Source organism: Hibiscus syriacus, unplaced genomic scaffold, assembly GCF_006381635.1.
Source record: "Hibiscus syriacus cultivar Baekdansim isolate YM2019G1 unplaced genomic scaffold, ASM638163v2 tig00110302_pilon, whole genome shotgun sequence".
Classification (NCBI taxonomy): Eukaryota; Viridiplantae; Streptophyta; class Magnoliopsida; order Malvales; family Malvaceae; genus Hibiscus; species Hibiscus syriacus.
The window spans coordinates 318903-345498 of NW_024062671.1; the positions used below are offsets into that span (position 1 = coordinate 318903).

Here is a 26596-nt window from a genome sequence, read left to right on the forward strand (position 1 = left end):
TTAAAATCTTTAAATATGTTTGATTAAATTTGATGATATGATATTTTTTTTATTGATTTCATTACTTAAATAAATCATTTACAACTTATAATGTTAATTTAAAAGTATATCAAATTAATTTCGTGGGCCTTAAAGTTCAAGCTAAGTTCGGGAGTTTCCTATGAATCAAGTTAAAAATAGAAAAATGATTTTAAGTAATTATGAGTATCTTATGAAATCTAATGAAGAAAATACTCACTCAATTCAAACATTTTAACCAAGTTTTTATTCTTTTACAAAAGTTTTGCATCAAGGTAAACTCCTTTAAAGGGGGAAAATCAATCTAACACACAACTTGAGCTGTTTAGGATCATGGTGATCTAATGATTAAAGAACTGTTAAGAATTCCCCTCTTCATTAAGATTTTGTTGATTGTTTTGGTCAACAGGCTCTTGGACTTGGACGTTCACCATGAAATCATGAACCATGTTTTGGGCCGTATTATTATTATTAGCTGCCATCTGCATTTGCGCTGCTTGAGGATTGCCATAAGGCTTGTTGCCTCCTGCTTGCACTGCTGGAAAACCATGGAAAATAAACAGCGTGACAATGTTTCTTAAACAAAGCTAAACATGAAGTCAAATGTCAAAGCAACCTCATTCTGGTTCAAGGAATCCCACTTGCGTGCGTAAATGTTTGAATATTAGAAAGATTCAACTAAGTTCAGTCGAAGTTGCATTTTAAAACAAAGTTTGCTTATTATACTAACCTGCATTACCGGCTGCAATGGCTGCTGATTTTCTCTTATGATGAAGCACCGCACAAACACCAGCAATAACCCAGAAAAGTACAAAAACTGGAACCGTGGTACCAAGGATTACTGGTAGCTTGCTCTTTTTCTTGCCGCTGCTCGAGGAACCATCATAACCAGATGTATCAACACCACTCGCTGTTTTACACGATTTGCCAGAGGTACATAAATCTGGATTGTTTGTAACGCTGGTATTCAAACAATGAAAGAATTTGATAAACAAAGCAGTTTCTGGTATGAATATATTTTAAAGAAATTTAGTTTACTTACACTAATTTTAACTTTTTATTTTTTGATATGGAGGATGGAACTGGTCCACTGAAACCATTACTAGCCAAGTTCCTGAGCAAGGAAGAACATTCAGTTAAGCATCACGAAAAACTGAAAAAAAAAAAAGGGGAAAATCTGACAAAATGATCGTCAAGAAAACTCACAATTGTTTTAGATTAGGCAAGCTGCCAAGAAATTCTGGGATAGACCCGATTAGGGTGTTATTGTGTAAATCTCTACAATCAAAACAAAATTAAAGAATCTGAGATGAAACAGATTTTATTAACTTAATAATCAAACTTGGAGCTATATATATATATATATACAACTTACATTATCTCGAGGCTTGTCATTGAGCTAAAATCAGGAAGAAGGCCAGATAAACCAAAGCTACCAAGATACCTGAAAAAAATTAAACAAACCAAATGATCATTGATCATCAAAGCTTTCATGGAAAACTTAGAGAACTATTTTTAGCTTGAAGATTAATAAACTTACAATGCTGTTACTCGGGGTGTGGAACCAGATGTGCAATTGATCCAATCCCATGAGTAGGGTGCTGGAAGACAAGGGTCACCACCCCAGTCTCCCAGTACATCAAATTCCCTCTGCAGTGCGACCAATCCGTCCACTACAATATATAGTATAAAAGAGTGAACAAAAGTTTAAAATTTTAACGTATATAAGAAATATCAAGCAAATTTAATAATGCCTTGGATACCAACCATCATCACTGTTGGTTCCATCAGTTAGCTCATCGCTGACCGTAAAAACTTCCAGGGCATTGATAAGAGGAGGCAGTGTTGAATCAGATGTGGCTGCCAAAGTGAAGTTGGTGCTGGAAGAGGCAGTCTCGTTTGTCAGGACCATTTCTCCTGCTTTTGCATAAACTGGGATGAAGGGTTTTGAGCTAGACTTTCCATTTATTCGGAGCTCGAACGATCTTATCTCAGTTGAATCGAGTACTGAAACTTCAGAAAAGTACATGTTCATGTAAACGGGAACTTCAGTTGCGGGAAGATTAGTCCCTAATCTTATGGATGTGGAAGTGCTGTCAGCGGCAAATGCATTTTGAAACACGGCACTAGGAGGGCTATCGTCTATACCAACTTCAGTGAATAATTCAGCACTTGTAAGCACCGTGAAACCGTCTGCGTTGACGGCCGGAACCCATATTCTATCGTAAACATCGTCGGTAGACCTACGAGTACAAGAACATGCAGCATGAGGTTCATAAATACAGGGTTAAAAAACAACATTAATTACACAAGTGAAAGGAAAACAAAACACACCTAATGATTGCTTTGGTACCATAAGCAACCCTCCTCCTTAACATCAAAGCACGATTCAGATCTAAATCCGCATACATTTTGGAGTCCAAGTCCCGAACTTCAATGGCCGATATAAAGGGAAACATGTTAGGAGCTGTCTGAGCAACGCATACACTAATGGTATCCGTCTTTGTGACATAAACAACCTCGTAGAAAACAAGTTGGTCACTTAAAGTCTCCACCGTTGTCCAGTGGTTCCCATCAAAATGTAGATCGAAACTTGGAGGCGATGATTTCCCGTCATAATTTCCATAAAAGAAATACGCTCGGACAAGAACTTTAGATCCCTTGGCGGAATCGATGTTGTAACAGCTTTTCTTCCTGTCAGTGAACACTCTGAGAGTGGCCATCGGTTCATATATAGGTTTGCTGGATCGCAGCTGAACTGACTCACCATGTTGAATGTAGCTGTCGTCTCCAACCCACCCGATGGAGTAGTCATCGGAGCTGAAAAGTTCAGATGATCCACAATCGATGCTCACTGCAATTCACACTCACATATATATAAACATTAATTCTAACATCAAAGAAAAGAACCACGCAAAAACCAGATAATGATATGTATAGTTTATTATAATTCCTGAAAATGATAAGAAAGGAGCTGACCATCAGCATGAAGTGTGGAAAATGCAGAAGCTGCAATGATGAGAAATAAGAGATAGGTAAGCATGGCGAGTTGAGAGTCGAGACTTGGAGATGCAAAGTTAAGGGGTTAGTGGTCACCATTAAATAGAGTAGTGAACCGTTTAGTATAGGTTGACTACGACCGCGTCATTAGGTTAACACGCTCCAACGGAAAAAGAAAATAGAAAAGGGAAAACAAGGTCGTGAGAATATAATTAGACTTTAAACATAATCAACTGCTTCTGCCAGCGCATATGGTTTGATTTTGGATTATCCATCATTTTTATATTATCCGAGTAAAGTTTAGGGTTAATATACTATTTACTACTTAAAGTTTGTTTTAGGATTTAAATTTAAATTTTTAATTTTTAAACAGTCTTTAAATTTTAATCTGTTACATTTTTGTAAGTAAAATTTAAATATTAAATAATATATTTACCCTTATAGTTTGGTTGCACAAGAGCCAAGAAGAAGATGCATGCACTGTGTATTCCTTTTCTCTCCAATATAATTTGTCCATTTATAAATCTTTTAGTTTTTAAATATATATCCTCAATCTTGAGATTTGTTTTTTCTATTATTTCCACCAAATAATTTGATATATTTTTTTTAATTTGAAGGCATGATATAAATACACGAGTTTCTTATTTTATATTTTGTAACACATTATAAATTTTATCTCTTTTTTCCTTTGAAAATGTGGGAAAAAATCAATTGTATATAATATCAGTATATATCACGTCATCACATATATTAAAAACAAGTCACAAATTATTTTATGCTATTAATAAAAAAATATTAAGATTAAAATTACATACTTTGGAAAGTAAAAAATAAAAATAAATGATCAAGACTAAATAAAAAAAACACACAGTATAGGGATCTTTTATAGAATTTGACCCACTAGGTTCTATTTTTCTAAAATAGATTAAATCGTATATGTTCGAATATGGTTTATACATGATATTAACTTTTTTATGTCATCTTAAGTTTAATTTGTCCCACAATGAAAATTCAAGTTTTGTCCAGATTCATTCATATTTGTAAAAAATTATTTTATGCCCATTTTAGGCGTATATATTTTGTTAGTTCTATATAACATAAATTATATATTATATAGTTAAATAGTATTATGTAATTTAACATATTATTTAAACTATTTACGGTCTCAATCAACCTTACCTTAGTTGATAATATATGTTAAATAGTTAAATGCGTGAGGTTGAATTTGTCTTTTTCTTTCTTTCTTTCCTAAATTTATATTTTAAGTTTAATATTTTTTTTCTTTCGAAACTCATATTTTAAGTTTAATATTTTTTTTCTTTCTAAATTCATATTTTAAGTTTAATATTTTTGTCAAACCTCTTTCAGATTTTGAACAGAACTTAATGCTTAAACATATAAGTTGATTATTGAATAAATCTAAAATATACTTCAAATTACAAGCATGTAATTATTTTAATGTAGCGCGTTAACTTTGTTTTTATAAAATACAAAAATTCATAAAAACTTAAGGATTGGAATGAAGGAAGAAAATCATTATTTTCTGACGTGTGAAATAATCATGCCTGGAAATTAGGGATTGACTTTGGAGGAGTTTATACATGAAGCATTGACTTTGCAAGTGTTTGTAATTAATGAATTAAACCAACGGGTGGATGTCGGGTTGTAAATGCAGAGAATTAGAAGCGTTGATTCTCTGCATTATTAGTAGGTATAGCAAAGGAGCATGACTCTGCAGGTAGCTTCCTCGGGACTTCTACCCTTTGGTCAATGAATTCTAATGCAATTACAGCATGATCGTTAAGCTACAAAATTCAAGGTTGACTAGCACCAAGTTTTCACCAAGAGAATCATTCTTTTTCCATTTATTATATTTTCACTTATCATTTGTTGAGAAAATCAATTTAGAGCTATAAATGAAACATTTGGGCTGGAAAGGAGACGTTAATTCAGCCGACAACACAGGCTAAAGTCCATGAATAGGCGGGGCCGGTAGTGGTAGTTTAGGCTAGGCCTCACCCAAGCCCATTCGGTTCCACAGAAATGGGGGATTTTGACAATTTGGCGTTTGCTATGAATTGTGTTCATCCGAGTCGGTGAAAATATGCCAATATTCACACCGATTTCATATCATCTATGGAAAATTGGATTCCATGGAGCAATGAGGGAGGTGGATGGCAGTTTCCTGTAGAGAATAAATGGAGTTGGCTGGTAAGTGTGTTGGGAGAGCATATGCTGCCATTTCAGACATTTAATCTGCAATCTGTTTGCTTGTTTTTGGAAGGCACATAGAGGCAGTTTTTCAAATAAATATTATGGTTGAAAATTTGGCCCATGATTGGTTTTGTTAACTAATTGTCAGTTTATTAACTTTGAATAAAATTTCACCTATGCGGTTAAATAAATGCGATCGGTTTTGTTATTTTTTTTTAATAAAATCGGTAAAAAAATTACTTAAAACATTATTATTTCTACCTAAAATATTATTTTTTTAACATTTCCGGTAAAGTGGTCAATAATAAAAAAACCGGTAGAAAAAATAACAAAACCGGTAATGCTTTACCAGATATGTTAACAAAACATGTAAAGCGTCCAATAATAACAAAACCGATAGAAATAATAATGTTTCCGATAATTTTTTACAGGTTTTGTTTAAAAAAACATTAACAAAATCGATAGCGTCTTTCATTAACAGTATATTAAGACTGACGCACGTGAGACTTTCCTACCATTCATTGATTACACGCACTGCTTTTATATCATGAAAATTCTAAATTAATTTTCTATCTAATTAAATTTTTATTTCTTTATTTATTTAATTAACCAACATTAATTATTAAATCTAATAATTTTATATTTTATCACATTACATTGTTACCAAGTGACATTTTAAAAATAAAATTAAAAAGTTTTGAAAAATAAAATTATTTAGAATTTCAGTAAATTTTAATTTTTTTAAATATGTAATTTTCACATGGCATGACTATAATATACCGTGTGACAATAACATTTCATAAAAAAATATTAAAATTTAATGATAAAAAAATATTAAACGACTTAATTAATATAATTTTTTATTTGAATCTTGAAGATCTAATTGAATGCAAAAAAAAATCCAAGATTTAACTGCTTTTATTCTTTAAATTTTTGAGGGTTTATGCACTATTAAAATTTAATTATAAAAACAATATTTTATCGTAAAATTATTTGAAATCATATAATCTCGTTCATAAATTAAAAGATGCTGAACATTTAAATATATTTTATTTTACATACTATGTATATTACATGGATGATAATATCAACCAAATCAAATTTAATCAATTAATATTTTATATTAAAATTTATGAAAAAGAGAACGTTTATATCCATTTATCAACAGTAACCGCATTCAAATTTTCGTATTTTCATTTCTTTTGCGATTAGCATTAAGTAGGTGGAATATTCAAATTCAAATAGTTATGAAATATTGACCCCATTTTTATTTTACGGATTAGGTTTTTTTTAATTGATGGCGAATAGCGACATGCACTAGTTAATTACAGTATCGATTGATGCACAAGAAAGGCAGCCAACCACCACTTTAGCTACATATAATTATATCGGTGGCTATATTCAGTCACTTTCTACCTAATTGAATGTGCAAACCGACGTCATTAATGGCATGGAGAGGTGTTTTGAAATGGACATATAAATTAATAGAATGTTTAGTAATAGAATGTATTATATCTTATTAATCGTAAAATAAATATATAATAATTTAAAAATAATTATAACATAAAAATATATATGAAAATAACTTTAATTGAGTATCACAATCAGAAAGAATTATTATTAGATTATGAATCGAAATAAAATATACGCAGTTGAATAAGAAAATAAAAAATATATAAAACCCAGGAATAAACAGAATATGCCCCGAAGCTTCACTGTTTTTTAAATAGCAAATAAAGTAGGAAAAGAAAGGAATCTGAAATTTCTTTGAGGATTTAATTTAATTAATTTATTAAATACTACTAATACAAACTTTTAACCTCTACGAAAGTGGAGATTCAGTGTGGGAGGCCACGAACACTCGAGCAAAAAGGTCGCCTCTAATTGGCTACCATACGGGAAGGGCACTCCAATATTGACCTGTTTATGTGGGTCCCTCGTAGCCTTCGATCACGTGGACATATTCTATTGGTTAAAGGGAATCTAGGGTTCTTCTAACGATAAAAACCTCACATGGAAACGGATGGAGTTTTTTTTTAAGCTATTGAATCGCTCTTATAAAATCAAATCTCTCCCTCGCTCTCTGTTTCTTTAGCTGTCAAAGAAAAAATTACTCTACTTTTTTTGGGGGTATTTTTCAAGAGTAAAACAATAAGTACTGAGAGGAAGCACAGAAACCCCATAAATCTGGTAAGCACACACCTTAATTATTCATTTCCCTTTGATTAATTTATTTATTTATGTTTGCTTGCTGGTAAAATATAGTGAAAGTAATATTTATTAGGTGTGGGTATTTGGGTATTTTCTCTCGAACAACTGATTTATTGGAGTTTTTGGTCTCTAACGTTTTAAGAAACAAGCGAAGGCTTTAGATGAGACTAAGAACTATGGGCAATTGAAGGAAAAACGTTTCTTTTTTTATTGTTTCGATGAACAGATTGGTAGTGTCTAATTATTAGTTTGTTAATTCTCCTTTGTAGATGATGTTTGGGTAAATTTCATTGCTTCGAGGTCCAGTGTTGAAGGAAGGGAATAAAGTTGTCGTTTTTATCATAGACTATTTTGATATTTCTTCAACTGCTTGAAGAATTATTCTCTTTGGCCTTGAATTTCAATGGGGAGAGGAGGGCAGGATTATGGAAAGACAGAAAATGCCAGTGCTGCCTTTTCCAAACAAGAAGATTTTCCTGCTTGGGCAAGAGATGTGAAACAATGTGAAGAGAGGTACGAAGTGAATCCGGAATTGGGATTATCAAGTGCTGAAGCTGAAAAAAAGAGGCAGATTTATGGATGGAATGAGTTAGAGAAGCATGAGGGCACATCAATATATGAATTGATTTTGGAGCAATTTAGTGACACATTAGTTAGGATATTATTGGTTGCTGCAATCATATCATTTGTTTTAGCTTGGTATGATGGCGATGAAGGAGGGGAGATACAGATAACAGCTTTTGTGGAGCCACTGGTTATTTTCTTGATCTTGATAGTGAATGCTGTTGTTGGAATATGGCAAGAAAGCAATGCAGAAAAAGCATTGGAGGCTTTGAAGGAAATTCAATCACAACATGCGAACGTAGTTCGAGATGGTAAGAACTCAAATTTGCCCGCTAAGGAACTTGTCCCAGGTGATATTGTGGAGTTGAGAGTTGGTGATAAGGTACCTGCAGATATGCGGGTTTTGAGACTGATAAGCTCGACTGTAAGAGTTGAACAGGGTTCATTGACTGGAGAGAGTGAAGCTGTGAGCAAGAATGTGAAGGTTGTTCCCGAGAATTCAGATATTCAAGGGAAGAAGTGTATGGTTTTTGCTGGAACAACAGTGGTCAATGGAAACTGTATTTGCTTGATCACCCAAATAGGCATGGATACGGAGATTGGGAAGGTGCATTCACAGATCCATGAAGCATCACAGAACGAACAAGATACCCCATTAAAGAAGAAGTTGAATGAGTTTGGAGAGGTTCTAACAATGATAATTGGAGTGATTTGTGCACTGGTTTGGCTTATTAATGTGAAATACTTCCTTTCTTGGGAATATGTTGATGGTGTGCCAAGAAACTTTAAGTTCTCATTTGAGAAGTGCACATATTACTTTGAAATCGCTGTGGCATTGGCTGTTGCTGCGATCCCGGAAGGTTTACCAGCAGTTATCACAACATGCTTGGCACTAGGGACCCGGAAGATGGCTCAAAAGAATGCACTTGTTAGGAAGCTGCCGAGTGTCGAGACTCTTGGTTGCACAACTGTTATCTGTTCTGATAAGACAGGAACTTTGACTACCAATCAAATGGCAGTTTCAAAGCTTATTGCTATAGGTTCAAGGTCTGGGACTCTGCGATCTTTTGATGTGGAAGGGACTACGTATGATCCTTTTGATGGGAAAATACTAGGTTGGCCTGTTGATGGAATGGATGCTAATCTTGAAATGATTGCAAAGATTTCTGCTGTTTGCAATGATGCTGGCATTGAACAATCTGGGAATCATTATGTTGCCACTGGAATGCCAACAGAGGCAGCGCTAAAGGTTAAAAATTCCTTCTAAAATTAAATCCTTTTTGGTTTAGTATACTACTACATATGCTTCAACAAGCCCAAGTCTATGAAAGTTCTTGTTGCATATTTTTCCCTCTGAAGAATACTATTTTGTCCTGTCATTCCAGGTTCTAGTTGAGAAAATGGCACTTCCTGAAGCGAGTAATTCTTCGTCATCAAGTCATGGGGATCCTCAACGTATGTTAGCTACTTTCTTATAATTTTGTTGGTCCTTAGGTGTCAATTCTAGATCGTACTGAGTTTTTTCATTTATTTTATTATGTTACACAAGGTTGTTGTCAACGGTGGAAGAAAATGGAGCAAAGGATTGCAACACTTGAGTTTGACCGGGATCGAAAATCCATGGGAGTTATTGTGAATTCCAGCTCGGGACGAAAGTTGTTGCTAGTAAAGGTTTGCAATAGCTTCCTTTTCTTTTTGCTGCCAGTAAATGCCCTATTGGCATTTTATCATGATGCTTTCGAGTATCACTCTAAATGTGCACACTTAATGTTGCAGGGTGCTGTAGAAAATTTGTTGGAGAGGAGCTCCTTCATCCAGCTACTCGATGGCTCTGTCATAGAACTAGATGAATATTCAAGAGATCTTATTTTACAGAGTCTTCGTGAAATGTCAACAGAAGCATTACGTTGCCTTGGTTTTGCATACAAAGAAGGGCTTCTTGAGTTTGCAACATATAATGGTGATGAAGATCATCCAGCTCATCAGCTTTTACTTGATCCATCCAGTTATTCTTCAATCGAGAGCAAGCTTGTTTTTGTTGGTTTAGTTGGGCTGAGGGTAAGTTGCTTTTTGTTGACTGTTGTATCTATATTTTCTGTTTTCCTACTTATCATGTCCAACTTTTATCTGAACTGCTTGAACAAACCATCAAGGATCCTCCTCGGAAAGAGGTTCATCAGGCAATTGAGGACTGCAAAGCAGCTGGGATCCGTGTTATGGTCATCACAGGAGACAACAAGAACACAGCAGAAGCTATTTGTCGTGAAATTGGTGTATTTGGATTGAATGAAGATATCAGTTCAAGAAGTTTAACTGGAAGGGAGTTTATGGATTATCCTGATCAGAAAAATCACCTGAGACAGAGTGGGGGCCTCTTATTTTCTCGGGCTGAGCCAAGGCACAAGCAAGAAATAGTGAGGTTGCTGAAGGAGGATGATGAAGTGGTTGCAATGACTGGAGATGGAGTTAATGATGCTCCTGCGTTGAAGTTGGCTGATATTGGAATAGCAATGGGCATTGCTGGGACAGAGGTACCCGACATCCTTTTCTCTATTTATTTTTGTATAATTGGTGGATGACATCATGGTGTCCATATGATTATCTCTATCTTTTTATGTGTTATCATTTTATGCTTCGTGCCCTGTTTTGTTTCTGTACATTATGTACTATTCTTGTGAAGTACCATTTTGCCTAATAGTTCAGAATGATTTATGTTATTAGCTCCAAATGAAAGCATACGCCGTATGTATAGCTCCAAACATCATTCATGGATGCATTATTTTTTTATTCAATCCCATTCCTCTCCATTCACTGCTCGATTCTTTCCAGGTTGCAAAGGAGGCCTCTGACATGGTCTTAGCAGATGATAACTTCAGCACTATAGTTGCTGCAGTTGGTGAGGGCAGATCCATTTATAACAACATGAAGGCTTTCATAAGGTCATTATTATTATTACGTGATAATGAACTGACAGTTTTGCTGCATATCTTCATGCATTTCTGCTGCTGGTTTTACTGAAAAGTAGCAAATTGCATTGAGCTCAACCTCTTATGAAAAAGCTGCACCTTGTCGAGCTATATTTGAAATGGAACATTTTTGTTATTTTTATCTTCATCTGTTCTTCTTTACTCCTAATTGCAGGTACATGATCTCCTCCAATATTGGTGAGGTTGTTTCTATATTTTTGACAGCTGCTTTGGGTATTCCGGAAGGCATGATCCCTGTTCAGCTTCTCTGGGTTAATCTTGTTACCGATGGACCTCCAGCAACTGCTCTAGGTTTCAATCCTCCAGACAAAGATATAATGAAAAAGCCTCCCAGAAGAAGTGATGATTCATTAATCACTGCTTGGATTTTATTCCGCTACCTGGTAACCAGTAGGAAACTCCTTTTTCATGCCCTTGACTGCTTTACGTGAATTTATCAAATTCCTTCATTGGTGCAGGTGATTGGGATGTATGTTGGGATAGCTACGGTCGGGGTATTCATCATATGGTACACTCAGAACTCCTTCATGGGCATTAATCTGAGTGGAGACGGCCATAGTCTTGTTACCTACTCCCAACTTGCCAACTGGGATCATTGCTCCTCTTGGAACAATTTCACAGTGTCACCATTCACAGCAGGTCCCCAAGAGTTCAAATTCGATAGAGACCCTTGCGATTACTTTAAGACGGGAAAAATCAAAGCATCAACACTTTCCCTATCAGTCTTGGTTGCCATTGAAATGTTCAACTCACTTAATGCACTCTCTGAAGATGGAAGCTTGTTGACAATGCCTCCTTGGGTGAATCCATGGCTCCTTTTAGCCATGTCAGTGTCATTTGGCCTACACTTTTTGATTCTCTACGTGCCATTCCTTGCTCAAGTGTTTGGGATTGTTCCCCTCAGCCTCAACGAATGGCTCCTGGTAATAGCTGTTGCTTTCCCGGTAATTCTAATTGACGAGGTTCTCAAATTCATTGGCAGACGTACTACCGGGTTGCGCTATGCTGCTCCAACCAAAACATCAAAGCAGAAAGCTGAGTGATTACAATTGTATTTCAGTTGCTTTTAATCTCACGTCATTTTCCCATAAATTCAGTTTCTCTCCTTGGTGGATAAAATTCAAGTGAAACTTTATTGCTGATTTTCTTTCCCTAATTCTACTGAAAAGGACTTGTCTTAAATAGGATGAACATGTATTTTAATGCCTGAACTTAATTTCTAGATCCAATTTTATAGTTAGAACTTCTTTTTGTATAATTTAGTTTTTTTTTACTTAGCTTTTCCATTATTCAATTTATAATTTTTTCAATGAAGCACCTAAATTTAATTTATTGATTTAAATTGATACCTAAAATTTTCAATTCAACTTAGCACTTACGGTTAATTATATTACATTTTAAAAAATATTTGTCTAAATTCGTCAAACCAAAATAATATAAATACAAAATAGTATACGTGGAAATCAAAATATAAATACATGCATCGATTTAAATAAACCTGGAAAATTGTATGTGTTGAAATAAGCTGCATAAAAACTAGATTTGGCTTTAAAATCAAATTATAATTACTAAGAATTATGGTTGCATTGAAACTGGTTCCATCTAGAGATGAAAACGGGTAGGTCGGGTGCGGATACCCCCTCATCCATCCCCATACCCCCCTAATATTTTTCAATCTACCACCCGCCCACCACCCATGATAGGTAAAAAATTTTAAATCCACACCCGTCCACGCGGGTACATTCTCAAATTCATCCCCACACCCACTACCCAACTAGAGACATACCCGGCTAGACCTGCCTGACAGCAAACTTAAGTTATACATAAGCAACAAACATAAAACAAACACGTCCATTAAGAAACATAATAAAATAAAGTAAGGATTATCTGAGTTAAGTGTTAATATAGATCTTAAAGTACATAAAACACCATAATAAAATATAATTAAAGTCTAGAAACATAAATGGCAAACACATAATGTTTTTGTTCTTTGGCACAACATTCTAAAATTTCAGGCAATACTTGTGACATCTGATACTATAGTATTACAATCATCATTCTCATAAAACACCATAATAAAAGACATAATTAAAGCCTAGAAACATAAATGACAAACACATAATATTTTTATTCTTTGGCACAACATTCTCAAATTTCAAGCAATACTTGTGACATCTGATACTCCAGTATTACAATCATCATTCTCTATTTCCTCCAATTGAGAGCGCTCAATTTAAATTCACTACAACCTACATATATAATATAAAGTAAAACTAATATAAGTTAGTAACTAAACTTTACTAAGATAATTAAGCACAGTTTGACAACTAATATAAACTAAATAATAATATTACCTTTAATATCAGCCCAAAGCCAATTCTGAGCACACATTAATTCTTCAATCGTCTCCGGAAGTAGTCGACTACGATAAGGGCCAATTACTCTTCCACCTATACTGAATGCAGATTCCGATGGGACAGTGGAGACAGGAATGCTCAAAATATCCTTTGTTATTTGTTGGAGAGTTGGATAACTATTTCCATTTGTTTTCCACCAGTTAAGAATATCAAAATCATCAACAAATGGTATGTTAGCAGTTTCTAAGTACCTGTCCAAATCTGATTTTTCTGAAATTGCATTATTATTTTTCTCTACAAATTCAGCAAACTCGTTCAACATTGTTCCTTTGCCTTTGGTATTGAAAAAACCAACAGATTTGGTTTTGCTCTTACTTGCTTAGTTCTTACCATTTCTAAATCCATACTCATCCACCAATTCATGTAGAATACCTTCAATTCTATCAATCTCAGCTTGAACAGTAAACGCGTCATAATTGTTTTTCAAAATAGAAACGAATCAATTTCAGCTTGAACCTCGGATCAAGTATAGTGGCCACGCCCATAAGACCATTAATATCAGCCCAATACTTGTTGTACTTCTCCAACATTACTAGCACCATCTTTCTTATATAATCACAAGGCAATGAAAGTCAATTCGACATTGTTATTCTAAGCCCACAAATACATGGAAAATAATTGTTTGCCGTGGGATATTTAAGGCAGAAAATACAAGTCTAATATCGTTAAACACTTCCAATAATTCACAAATTTTCTCCACCTTTTGTCAATCTTCATTAAGTGGCAGATTCTTAAACAAACTTTCACGACCACTCAAGATAACAAATACCTCCTTATAATTTAAAGCAACCATAAGCATGTCATAGGTCGAATTCCACCTAGTCTTGTAATCAAGTTGTAACTTTTTTGTACATTCAGGAACCACTTGCTTAGCTACTTGTTCAAATTTTTGGTTTCTTTTATCTGAAGCAGTCCAAAAGGCAACAATATCCCTAATTCTATCAAGACCATTTTTTATCACAGCACTCAACCCATCTTGAACAATCAAATTAAGTATATGAGCACAACAACGCATATGAAAAAACATCCATGCAACATTAGCGAGCCATAAGGAAACTCTTGACGCAAAGTATCAATCATAGCATCATTAGTTGTGCAATTATCCACAGTTATAGAAGACAACCTGATATCAATATTCCAGGAGTGGATGCATTCTTTCAAATGTTCAGTAAGAACCTCAACCATGTGAGGTGTCGGGACATACAAAAACCTATCTTATTAATGTGACATGCATTAACACATGAAATAAAGGAAAGTGAAACTTCATAAAGGAACAAACTTCTAAAATAATATTACCTAAGTGTTCGACTTTGGAGTTTCCATCCATTGTCAATAAAGTGTGCTGTGACAGCCATGTATCTCTTTCTTTGATTGCTTGAGGTCCACATGTCAGTGGTCAAGGCGATCATACTATTTGTTTTTATCAACAATGCACTTATGCCCTCTTTTTCAGTCTCATATCTTTGCATGATATCTTTATTGGTTGTATTACGAAGCAGAACTTTAAAGCTTGGTTGAAGTGTATTGGAGTACTTCCTAAAGCCATAATGCTCAACAATGGTAAGAGGGTATTCATGCAAAATGACCATTTCTGCCAAGTCTTTTCTCCCTTTATGTTGGCGGAATTCATATGGTGCCAAAGAAAGAGTGTCATTCGAACCACCATCTTTAGCTTGTGTTCCAAATAGCCTTGTTTGTTGAATATTTAAACATTTTCTTTTGACACATTTATTTGCATGCTCGGTTAAGTGACTTGTCCCCGCTCTTGGTCCTCCAGTAAGTTGCTTATTGCAGTAGTTGCATTCAACTTTTATTTCCTTCCCAACTCGTTTTCTTGTAAAGTGAGTCCAAGTTGTTGATGTATGCCTCGAAGTTAAAGGAATGACCATAGGATCTGCATCATCGGTTTGTTTTGGACTTTTGTCACCACAGTCAGAAATTGGGATAGAACTTGCTGTAGTGGTTGACTTTGAGATTGATGGTGATGAGGTGGTTGTAGTATTGTGTTGCTCATTTTTGTTTGTCATTATGTATTTTGTAATTACAATTACAATAAAATATGTTATATAAGATACATAAAACACATATTAATCACACAGCCACAAACAGACAAAAGACAACAAAATATTAACAGCAAAATGTTTACAGCCCGTTATTTGCAAAATATTACTATAACTTAAGAGATGACAAAGCAGGCTTAAAGCACCCCGAAACTAAAAACACAAAGCATCAGTTCACAATGACAAGGTTTAGATATACACTTTATTTGTTTATAAATAATAAAAAGCCAAGAGCCATCATCCATAATAATTTAAGCACTTTCTCCAGTTAGAAGATCCATGACAACTCCCTTGATGCTTTCATTGTTTTTCTTCGGCAGTTAAAGAATGGAAGGACCAGGAAACTCAGTAATTAAAGAACGATCTGACTCTGTTGGCCTAAAATGTGGGTGCTCAGTGACAAGATACTGATTTGTAGAACATTAAGAAATTAAGCTTAAAACAAATATTGAGATGAATCTAAAAAATAATTAAAAATCAATACGAGCAAATAAAAATTAAACTCTTAAAACGAAATATAGAGGAGCTTAAAACGAAATGACTACTGAAGTAATTAATTAACAAGCAACTAAAAGTTCATAAAATAAATTGTCATAAGTACTATCGGGTTCCTTGTCCCCCTTTCATTTTCAAAATCAAAGAAGCTTAAGGCTACCGAATCCTAGAGCACAATAAAGATGTATTAGCTATACAACAACCGACTTAAAGTCTAATACTTTAATTTTACTGGAAGCCATGTTTATTACAAGCTTTACATTGAGTTTCAATTGAAATCCCAATCTCATACCAAGGCTTTTGGCTTAAAGAAAACAACCAACTACCATGTGCAAACATCAAAATTCACATCTAAAAGAAGCATAAAAGTTGAAGCTTTCAACTCCAAAAGGTAAAACTTTAAAGAATAAAATAATTTCATCTCTCAAAAACTGTGGAGAGAAATAAAGAAGATATCAAACTCTGAAAGTGCATAAATATTTTTCATAGAAGACTATAAACAAAAAAAGTAAAGTTTGGTAAGAGTTAAAACTCGAAAACCCTAAAACATAAGATAAATTATCAATGAGTGCCTATGAAACTGAAAAATACGTAGAATTCAGAAAAATGTTGTTTTTGAAGATGCCAATAATGGCTCTTAAAAAAATTAAATTTAAATAAAAGAAAGAAACATACCTGAGCTGGAAAGTGGAGATCAGGAGTTTAAAAGATCGGTACAATAAATAATGATTAATGAGAGGTTTAAAAAGGAAAAATTATGCATAAACTTAACTCATCTCTAATATTTAGTCAAATTATAAGTTATATCTTATACAATATTAAAATTTATAAATTAGTATGTAAAATTAGACCTAAATTTATAATATCCAAAATTTAATAAATATTTAACTAGACGGACGGATGGGGCAGATGAATAGGACGGACAAATGTTAGACGGATAATGTCTCAAACCCATTACCCACGACGAATACAATTTTCTAAATCCAAACCTACCCATTAACCGTTAAAATTATATTAATCTCCGCTCCAATTAAACAGATACGAAACTGTACATCTGCCATCCTTATTCTCATCCACTCAATTGTTTTATTATTTTATTATCTCAGTCAGATCCAAAAAAAGAAAAAGGAAAAACAATCGGAAAACATGGAACAGTAACGATTCCAAGCCCTTAGTTATAGTTCTAATCAATTCAACAACATGCATGGGTCGCCCACAGACAGCTCAAACTCCACGGATGAGATTGGAAAACGTTTGATCAGATAATATTTACTCTTCAATCAATATATAACATTAACCACGGAAAGAATCCACATGTCATATCAACTCTCGAAATCCACAATAATATCGATTTAACGAGAGATTGGTGGTTCCAGAAAATTCCAGTTCAAAGTATTTAAATAATTAAGAACCCAAACGAAAGACCAACAAGATTCATAATTTCAAAGTAAAACAAGTCAAATTTCCAGTAATCCCAATACAAGCCCTAACCCTAATCCTAAGTTCATACATTCTTGATGAAATGGCATCGAATCCCCGAAAGCCCTCCAATTCCCAAGTCATTTAACCACCAAATCCATACAAAGTCCTACCCTGCCTCTTCAGTGCATACACCACATCCATGGCAGTCACAGTCTTCCTCCTCGCATGTTCGGTGTAGGTAACTGCATCACGAATCACGTTCTCCAAGAAGATCTTCAAAACTCCACGGGTTTCCTCATAGATTAGACCGCTGATACGCTTGACTCCTCCTCGACGAGCCAAGCGCCGAATTGCCGGCTTCGTGATACCCTGGATGTTATCTCGGAGGACCTTACGATGGCGCTTTGCTCCTCCCTTGCCCAATCCCTTGCCTCCCTTTCCCTCTTCCCGACATCTCCGAATTTTGAACTTGTTTTGATAGCTTAGACTGATTTTAGAGAGTGGATTTGAGTACGGATTCAGACCAAATGATGGGGTATTTATGGAAGATGTTGTTAGGGATAGTGATCCGTGATGTGTTTTAACTATGGATTATGGCCGTTGATTAAGACATAACTGAGAGTTGAGATGAGGACAAGCATCGACGCGGATCGCTGACGTCGATTGTTTTAGCGGCTATTTTGAAGCGCGTCTTATGGGTTGTGTTTCTTTTGTGAGCTGAAAAATGAAAACTCGAGGTCGGTTTTTTTCGAGCGTCAACCAGCCGCCATTTTGCTAATTGTCAGCCCAACAAGTAAGCCCTCATCGTCGTTTTTGGGCCCATTATATCGATATGATCCAAGTGTAATTATTTATTAAGCTTTATACGTCGTCGTTTTGTTTCTTCATAAAGAAAAAAACCCAAAGCCGCAAATCCCTCATCGTCTTCATCTTTATACCCTACACCATTAAAGTCCCCTCAAAACCCTTACCTTTTAATCTCTGTCTAAGAGCTTATGGGGTTTTTTGATCTTAATATTCCGTACGCCGATTCCACGCCGGCCAACAAGGCGAACACCGCCGCAAAATCCACCCGCATTAAAATCGTGATCAAAGCGATGGAACTGGGTTATACGGGAATCGCTTACAACCGTACGATAAGGGGCGGTCATGTCTGATCGCGACCGTTGTTCGACCCCTCTCCTCAGTCTCTCCTCTCTCCTCAATATCGCCCCTTTTCTCTCCTCTTGCGTAAACTTCCACCGAGACCTCCTCGGAGTCCCTCGCTCCTCTCCTTTCCGCCAGTACACGCGCCTCACCATCTGCATCGACACTGCGTCGCAGTCACAAGCTTTAAATTCCAGAAATCCGGTATTGAAGACGTATGACATTATTGCCGTTAGGCCGTTGAACCAAAATGCATTTGACCATGCATGCGAAAAATCCGAGGTCGTTAATTAATTCGAATTTTAATCTAATGACAGTTGGGATGCGTGTTTTAATCTTTTATTTTTGTTTTTGATATAGGTGGATATAATTTCAATTGATTTCTCAGATAAGTTGCCGTTTCGATTGAAATTGCCCATGATTAAAGCTGCTATTAAGGTTTGCTATAGACTTGATTTCTATATCCCTTCAATATAGAAATATTGATTTGTTTTAATGGATAATTTCTTTTTATTTTGGGGTCTCACAGCGTGGGATTTTTTTTGAAATTACGTATTATGGTCTTGTTGTGGACGTTCATCAAAGGAGGCAAATGATATCCAACGCTAAGGTGAGGAATCCAAAACTTGTTGCAACTTTTTCCCTGAAATTTTGGATTTTACGATCTTTTCTTATAATTCATGTGTTTTAGCCCGTTACTAAAATATAAATTCATAGAAGATGAAATGCGGTCAACTATGATAAATAGGGATTTTGGGTTATGGTTATTTAGTTGCTTTATAAGATGCAATTTTGGTTGTTCATCACAGATGTGTTTTAGCCCGTTGCTAAAAAATAAATTTTGGATGTTGTCAATGTGAACTATATATCTGAAGCATACTGTCTCCCAGCTGCTGCTGGATTGGACTCGAGGAAAAAATATCATTTTTTCTAGTGCTGCGCCTTCTGTTTGTGAAGTTAGAGGGCCAAATGATGTTGCAAACTTAGCATCTTTGCTTGGCCTCTCTATGGAACGAGCAAAAGCAGCTATTTCCAAAAATTGTAGGTATGCTAACTCGCAAAACTTTATCGTTTTTAGGGTTGTAGTTAATGTTTCATTCTGTGTAGAACTCCTATTGTTTCCTCTTTCAGGAGTCTTTTGACTAAAGCTTTGAGAAGAAAGCACTTTTTCAAGGAGATTATCAGAGTTGAAGCAGTGTCATCTAGTCAGCCATCTGACTCTGAAACACCTTGGTCTGCAGACTGGCTTAAGTGGGATCCCATATCTAGTGGTGAAGGCGATTTATTGCTGGATGACATGGCAAAGTCTTTCTCTGCCTCCAATAGCGTATCTAGAACTGTGAAAGCCATTGATTTTGATTCTATTATTGACAAGAGGCCATCTCATAGCTTCCAAGTTAAGGATTTGATATCCGGAACTGAGGCTTCCTTCCAGTCACCTACAGAGGTCAAAAGCTTTACTGATCCAATTGAGTTATCTGTTAAAAATAATCAGGTGTCTGAAAATTCCTTCAAGCAATGCCTTCTTCCTAAAAGAGGTGATGTTGCATTAGATAATACATGTTCAAAACATCTAACCTCTGTATTTCGTGATTCTCAAGAGGTAGACCTTGCAAGTAATGCTACAAAAACTTCTACAGGTTCTGAGGAAGTGATAACTAACACAGTCGCAACTGATGAAGAACTAGAGACTTACCAAGCCTCAGATTTAGGATTTGCCTCTGTTGAAACTGAAAACCAAAACCACGGTCTGTTCCCAGAAAAGGGCATTGAACAAAATGTGGTGTTGCTGGATGAGAATGTGAGCAACGGTGTAAATGCTGTAATAACAAATGCGAATGCCATATCCCATCAGACATCTGCCGTGGACATTGAAGTGGATGCAGCTGCTTCGGAGATTTCTCCTCCATCTGAAAACAATAGTTTACCTCCTACGCAGGGTGGGGAGTGTAATAGTTCTGAAGTTTCTCATGTAGATTTAGGTGCAGAGACTATTAAGGTGGATGATGTTGCAGTTGATATGGATCTGGAAGACCAGGAAAATACGTCATTGTCCTTGAATAATATGTCTTTGCTTGAAAACATTTCAGAAAGGATATCAGTGAGGACTTCTGAAGATGATGCAGGTACTGCTGATCAAATTTCACTTCAGCAGTCTGACAATGAGATGAGAGTTAAAAATGACTCCATGGTTGCAAACCATGAAAACCCAGTCTTGGTGGAAGAGCAAAAGCTTGCAGAAGGCGATGGCAAAATGAAAGATCTTGAATCAGGCATCTCTTCTTCCATAACTGATGAGGTTCGAGATGTGGCACTGGAATTGAAAGGGCATGGAGAAGATGGTAGCAAAACTAAAGATCTTACTTTAGTTCAGCGAATATCAGGTATTAATATCAATATATGAAAGTAAGATGGCTTTTGGTTTCTGTGTTTGCGTGGCCTCTTTTTTCCCCACAATCAACATGCTTTGCTTCTCCGTATCTGACATGAAGTTGCCTATGAAATGCAGGAAAATCAAGAAGACATAGGAATCCTCGTCGAGCACCCACATTTCCTTTACGGCTTAGCTTATGTCATGTATCTTTCAAGAGGAAAAAAGCTAAAAAATCAGAGCGCAGGGTGAAGATGACAGAATGTTAAATTATACGATTACATGGTTCAACTCCTAAAATTTTGTTTATAGACTATTGTAATCCAAATAGCCGGAAATTTCTAATTTTGATTGGATAAAACATTAAACTATGAATTCCACATATGAAAAAAAAGGAAGGAAATCAAATATAATTATGGCTATTGCCTATAATCGAGTGCCCATTTGAAGGGGGGTGAATTGAATCCTGCCATTTGTAAGAATGGGCGTCAAACCTGTATATATGGATTTGAATTTTGATTTCTGATTTTTTATATGATTTCAATTTTTAAACAGTATTTTGGAGATCCACTTCTTCAAATATGTTTCATGTTGCACATTATCGCATCGCATTGCTAAATCATTCAGTGAAGATGAAAGGCTACCCAGTTTGCATTGAGCAAACGACTCTCCGATTTCCATTCAAAGAGAGAGGGGAACCCATATTAGCTCCAAATTTGAGCTACTCATGTCGTGGTGCCACTGATTATTTTAGCTTCTTGATAATGTGAACACTAAACATCAGTTATTGAATGTGGCAGTTTATGTCCAAAAAGCGGCTAATTATCACTGCCTAGACTCGAAATCAATTCATACCATCATGATTGAGGTGGCTAGCTTCTTCCCAAGCGCATGGGATTTCACTGTATTGGCCTCGTTTTCCTGGCATTATACAACTTACCTATCTGAACCCAGTTTTTAATTTTCAAAGACAATGAGAACTGATGGGATTTTGATCCCAAACCCGATGGGCGTTACTTTGAAAGGAAAAAAAAAAACTGTATGCGAGGATTTAGGCTTTAAGAAACTTTAAAAAGAGAGCACCCCACATCACTTTTCCCTCCAATCTGCAATCCCCAAAAATTCCGATGTTCCTCCTTTTTAGCGTTCTTTACTAAGATTATTGTCCATTCACGTATATTCAAAGAATATACTCTAGTGACAACCATGAATCTGAAGGGGAAATAAAGAGAAATGCCTGGGAGTTTTATACTACTTGTTTTATTGTTTATTATACTTTGGATAAATGATAATGGAAGCCTTGGATTATTCTTAGTAACTTTATATTTTCAACGTCCTTTCCTAATGCAAAGGTCACATCCACAAACTTAGTGGGCAAACCACAGCCGCTTCCAGGGCCCGACAAACAAAATAAAATCGCCGCCCTCTGCTGCCTTCAAAAAGAGTACTAGCCTTTAACTAAAGACATCTATGTTCAGATTCTCATAAGCCACATCAAAGCCCATCATTATCAACCAACACGAGTTATGAAAATGATTAGCAAAACAAACCATATCATATTTTATATTACTTTTTCTCTGCTTTCTGATTACATCAAAATATATTGGTAAGGTTGAAAAAAACCCCAAAAGAAACACTCTAGAAAAATGCCTGCAAAAAGACCCCAAATCATTTTGTTGAGCTATAGGAATGAAGTCAATAGTGTTTCTTTTTATGTATTCCTTTTCAGATTGGGATTCTTCCTGGAGATTTTTTTTTCCAGTTACTAGGAGGGTTTCTCAAAGAAGGAAAAATCTTTAAAAGATCATTTATCTCATATTTATAGTCAAAATGAAATAGTTTTCTCCAATGGGAACATGTAAGCTGCACCTGAAATTGTCTCTATCCTTGGTGTATTTCGTGATTAACTAGAGCACTGAAAAATATCAGTTCATTCACCTGTTTTCTTTTTCTTCTTTTGTGGTGACTGGTGTATTTATCTTTTGATATATTACTTAGATTCGAATGAAATGTCAAATAAATATATTCTATTACTAATTTATAAAGCTCAGGCAAGGGAAGCCATGGAATTCCATATTATCAAAATGATTAATGAACACTGTTATCGTTCATATATACAAACACCACCTATTTAAAGCTGAAACAGATTTAACATTACAACACCAACCAAAGACTATTTAAGGAAAACAAGTTAAATTCTTAAATGTTTCACACTAATATATCGGAGAATGGCAACTGTTGATCCATTTTAACTAAGGAATAATCATATTTGCCGTGAGTGAATCAAGAACATAAGTCCAATTCTCATCTTCTTCATGATCTTCTCTCCACCTACATGGTGGCCCCATTCAACTTGAGGAACATTCTTTTCAATTTCTTCATTTCTTGCAAAACGTCCTCGGACTCTTGGCCTGCTGTCTGCCATGCGTGAACTGAGAATATAAGATGAGTGCATGTAACATGAACGTGGCAAAAGTAGTTCATTTTCATGATAATATAATAAAGTGAAGGTGAAAAATAAGGGAGAAGTAATGAAACATAATTATATAATGAAGAGTTAATACCTTGATCTTCTTGGTGAAGTTCCTAAGGTTTCTTTTGGATCGGTATCTCTCAATCCTTCCTTTCTTTTCCTCAGGAGTGTAGCGGTGAGCTCTGCTCATTCCTTCAATTATGGCATTCGCATTACTCTCATTAGACAACGGGCTCTCCGACCTCCGGCGACCACTCTGCCACTCCTATCCCCATCCATAAACCAAATTCAATTTAAATCAAAATCATGTTTTAAAGGGTTAATTTGCGCTTTCATCTGGCTATCATAAACTAATTACCTGGTCCAGATAACCGGTGCTAAAAGCTCTTCTCACCGGCACGGAATCTGAGTCAATAAACTCGTTAAGTCTTGAAGCAAAGTGACAATAGAGACCGTTGTTTTGAAGGGAATGGCTGCTGACGCTCCTCTGCATGAAGCTCTGTTTCTGAGTGCAGCAACTCAGTAGCGAACTCGGCGAGTTGTAACTTCCACTGCTGCTGCTGCCGCTGCCGCTCAACAAGTCGTATGACTCGGTCACAGTGAGTTGAGTTGGTGGACATAACGGGAAATTTAATGGTGACGTCATGAAGTCGTGAGACGACAGGGTGTCGCTGAGAACCTCGGAGGAGGAGCGTGGGATTGTTGGGTGTCCGAACATAGAGCGTGGGAGCGCGAAGTATCTATAATTGACTTAATTTTGAGTTTTTTTTATTATCTCAAAATATTTTAATTTCTTCTTAATGGCCTAAGGAGATGAAGAAAGGAGAGGAGATGGAGAGAGCAGAAGCTGCAAGCCTGCAAAGCTGTTATTTATAACAACGCCATGGGAGCTTGATTATGCTAACAGTGAAGGTGACGTCAGCTTTATTGGGTTCGGCATTGACTCTTATGAATATAATTATATGTTTTTTTTAACTTGATTAGTGCCCGGCTCTACCTCTCTCTTGCATGATCTAAACTCTAATTAATTATTATAGTTTTCTACTCTTTTTTATGCACACTCTCTTACGAAGTTGTTTAAATTCAGAATTTTCAAAGAATAATATTTTTTAATTATTAATTTTTTTTATTTTGTTAATTAAGAGAGATTACTCATTGATCTTCTAAATTGAAATAGTTATTATATTTTAGTGTGATTGTTTGTATTTTCACGTTTGCCGTATTTGAATAATTATTGTAATCGGTGACTTTGTTGAATTGAATTTAGTTGAAATATTTTAGTTATATTTTTTAAGATTTTGTTTTGAAAATATGAGAATTAAAATGATTACATACATAATTGATTAATTATAATACTTTTATTTTTGTATTCGCCTTAATTAATAATGTGCGCAATCACACCTTGTTAATTGAACATGTACAGAAAATTATAATTATTTGTATTCTTATTTAAAAATATAATTATTGTACTAATAATTATATTTTATTATAATTATTTTATGTTAATATCTGTTTCTTTTGTATTTATGTTATTTATATTATCAATAAAAAGAGTAAAAAATAGGCTTCCTCGCCATGTAGGACGTTGGAATTTTTTTTCCCTATAGGGTTCTAATTAAATTATTTTTGAACTGGGGTGTTTACTACAGTGATCTCATTGGTCGCTAAATGCTCATAGCGACAAAGCTTTCTCTGTTTCAACAACTCTTCTCTCTTCCCTCGTTGTTGCAGCTCTATAGATCGTCAAATGTTTCATAAGTCGCCGTGTGCTCCTGTAGACCTATGGAAGTCGCCGTATGTTCTTATAAACCTATGGTGGCCACTATAATAACCACTCTACTTAAAACAAATAATTATTAGATTATACTAATGAAGAAAATTTTTCAGTTGCATTACTCAAATTTTTGCCTAAAAAAAATAAGTGAAATAAAAAATTTCCTCGTTTTGGATGATTATCTTAAGGCTTTAAGATGCTTACCTATCACCCTAAATAGACAAGAAATCATTACACTTGAATACTTTATTACAAACCCTATAGCTATAGAGTTTATAGTTTAATGTATAGTCACCCATTAAAGTGATCATAACATCCAAACCATTAAAATATGATATATAGTAAAAAAATGCTCAAAGTTTAAAATTTTCTAAATTGATCCTTAATTCTTTTTCAATCTCAACTTTAATGTTTTATTTTTTCTTAAATAATTTTTTGGGTATAACCACTGGTATTCGATCTATTGATCGACTAATCGGGATCGGATACTGCAGAGGTAAGGGTGACCCTTTCAACCCAATTTGTTCCATTCGCAAACATCAGGATTCGAACCTCTAACCTTGCTTAAAGAATCTAGTGTCTCATCTCCTAGACTAACTGATTGTTGGTTATTAAATAATTTTCAACTGTCGATGGGTGATCTGAATAAAAAAATCACATATATAACAAAATTTAATCAAACACTAACATGTAAAATTATATGAACAAATATTGTATATATAAAAGTAATATATGGAGTATTACATAATTTGGTAGAGCATCCAGCTCAGTTGGTAGAGCACAAGGTTCTAAACCTTGAGGTCGTGGGATCAAGTCCCACGGAGGGCATTTCATAATTTGGAGGTCTCCTACGGAAGCTGCTCTCAACCTGGTGTTGGGGGCAGCCTACTATCTTACCTCCCCCTTACCCCATACATATGGGAAAAAAGGGACAGCCATTTTTTTTACATTATTAAGGATAGATCTACAATATTACTAAAAAGAGTAACTATAAACCCTAAATATAAATTATAAAACAAACATAAATCATACGACAATAGCGGCAGCAACAATAATAAAAGAGATAAAAATACCTCTAAAAATATGAAATATGATGCCTAACTTGAAGAGAAATGGACCTAAAGAAAATAAATAAAATGAAAAGGGTATACCCCACACCACTTGAAGAGAAATGGATTTAAAAGTATTTTACAAGGCAAAACCCATGTGACAAGCATATAGTTAGAAATCTTGTTAATTATTTCTAATAGGCTACCCAGGTGTTCTTTATTACTATATATTTTCATATATTTATTATGGTAATTATGATTTTGTGGATAAATTATTACAATTAATTAATTATGATATATCATCAACCAGGCTGACTTGGCTTTCAAAATGAAATTAATTAATAAAACTATGGTGTCGATGAGCTTCAAATCGCACAGAACAAAGCAAGTGGACC

At 35.1% G+C, this 26596-nt stretch overlaps 5 protein-coding genes and 1 pseudogene across 6 annotated transcripts in view; 2 read left to right on the plus strand and 4 right to left on the minus strand.

The window, feature by feature from the left end:
- Positions 1-377: 377 nt before the first annotated feature.
- Positions 378-3061, minus strand: LOC120116697 (probable LRR receptor-like serine/threonine-protein kinase At1g05700). Its single transcript, XM_039137107.1, has 9 exons — positions 2998-3061; positions 2353-2872; positions 1786-2261; positions 1559-1691; positions 1394-1462; positions 1225-1296; positions 1061-1132; positions 749-978; positions 378-553 (listed from the first exon to the last, which is right to left on the minus strand). The coding sequence occupies exons 1-9, from the start codon at positions 3059-3061 to the stop codon at positions 378-380; spliced, it is 1812 nt and encodes a 603-aa protein (XP_038993038.1).
- A 4240-nt stretch (positions 3062-7301) lies between these two features.
- Positions 7302-26596, plus strand: part of LOC120116680 (calcium-transporting ATPase 1, endoplasmic reticulum-type-like) — a 34521-nt gene continuing 15226 nt past the window's right edge. The window contains exons 1-9 of one of the 2 annotated variants that reach the window (XM_039137101.1): positions 7302-7422; positions 7820-9256; positions 9393-9462; positions 9557-9678; positions 9784-10065; positions 10161-10538; positions 10837-10946; positions 11149-11377; positions 11453-12037. In XM_039137101.1, the coding sequence (XP_038993032.1) occupies positions 7847-9256; positions 9393-9462; positions 9557-9678; positions 9784-10065; positions 10161-10538; positions 10837-10946; positions 11149-11377; positions 11453-12037 (3186 nt within the window). In that variant the 5' untranslated portion in view covers positions 7302-7422; positions 7820-7846. Of the gene's footprint in view, positions 7423-7819; positions 9257-9392; positions 9463-9556; positions 9679-9783; positions 10066-10160; positions 10539-10836; positions 10947-11148; positions 11378-11452; positions 12084-26596 lie in introns of those variants that run through there. The other variant, XM_039137100.1, reaches the window with a different exon arrangement.
- On the minus strand, positions 14118-15438 carry LOC120116698 (zinc finger BED domain-containing protein RICESLEEPER 2-like). Its single transcript, XM_039137108.1, has 3 exons — positions 14708-15438; positions 14437-14621; positions 14118-14386 (listed from the first exon to the last, which is right to left on the minus strand). Exons 1-3 carry the CDS (start codon positions 15436-15438, stop codon positions 14118-14120), a joined length of 1185 nt encoding a protein of 394 aa, XP_038993039.1.
- Positions 17412-18158, minus strand: LOC120116700 (histone H4-like). Its single transcript, XM_039137109.1, has 2 exons — positions 18149-18158; positions 17412-17972 (listed from the first exon to the last, which is right to left on the minus strand). The coding sequence occupies exons 1-2, from the start codon at positions 18156-18158 to the stop codon at positions 17530-17532; spliced, it is 453 nt and encodes a 150-aa protein (XP_038993040.1). The 3' UTR covers positions 17412-17529.
- On the plus strand, positions 18275-21258 carry LOC120116681 (annotated as a pseudogene).
- Positions 23237-24210, minus strand: LOC120116701. Its single transcript, XM_039137110.1, has 3 exons — positions 23737-24210; positions 23470-23643; positions 23237-23323 (listed from the first exon to the last, which is right to left on the minus strand). The coding sequence occupies exons 1-3, from the start codon at positions 24094-24096 to the stop codon at positions 23237-23239; spliced, it is 621 nt and encodes a 206-aa protein (XP_038993041.1). The 5' UTR covers positions 24097-24210.

What these genes read in the sequence shown, in the direction of transcription:
- LOC120116697 (XM_039137107.1), bottom strand. Translation starts at nt 3,061, where the DNA reads ATGCTTACCTATCTCTTATTTCTCATCATTGCAGCTTCTGCATTTTCC. An exon ending in ACACCCCGAGTAACAGCATT is followed by an intron (nt 1,463 to 1,558) that starts GTAAGTTTATTA and finishes AATTTTTTTCAG; the next exon opens with GTATCTTGGTAGCTTTGGTT. An exon ending in TTGCCTAATCTAAAACAATT is followed by an intron (nt 1,133 to 1,224) that starts GTGAGTTTTCTT and finishes TTCCTTGCTCAG; the next exon opens with GAACTTGGCTAGTAATGGTT.
- LOC120116698 (XM_039137108.1), bottom strand. Translation starts at nt 15,438, where the DNA reads ATGACAAACAAAAATGAGCAACACAATACTACAACCACCTCATCACCA. An exon ending in CTCCAAAGTCGAACACTTAG is followed by an intron (nt 14,622 to 14,707) that starts GTAATATTATTT and finishes TTAATAAGATAG; the next exon opens with GTTTTTGTATGTCCCGACAC. An exon ending in CTCGCTAATGTTGCATGGAT is followed by an intron (nt 14,387 to 14,436) that starts GTTTTTTCATAT and finishes TGATTGTTCAAG; the next exon opens with ATGGGTTGAGTGCTGTGATA.
- LOC120116701 (XM_039137110.1), bottom strand. Translation starts at nt 24,096, where the DNA reads ATGTTCGGACACCCAACAATCCCACGCTCCTCCTCCGAGGTTCTCAGC. An exon ending in GCACCGGTTATCTGGACCAG is followed by an intron (nt 23,644 to 23,736) that starts GTAATTAGTTTA and finishes GGATGGGGATAG; the next exon opens with GAGTGGCAGAGTGGTCGCCG. An exon ending in ACTTCACCAAGAAGATCAAG is followed by an intron (nt 23,324 to 23,469) that starts GTATTAACTCTT and finishes CACGCATGGCAG; the next exon opens with ACAGCAGGCCAAGAGTCCGA.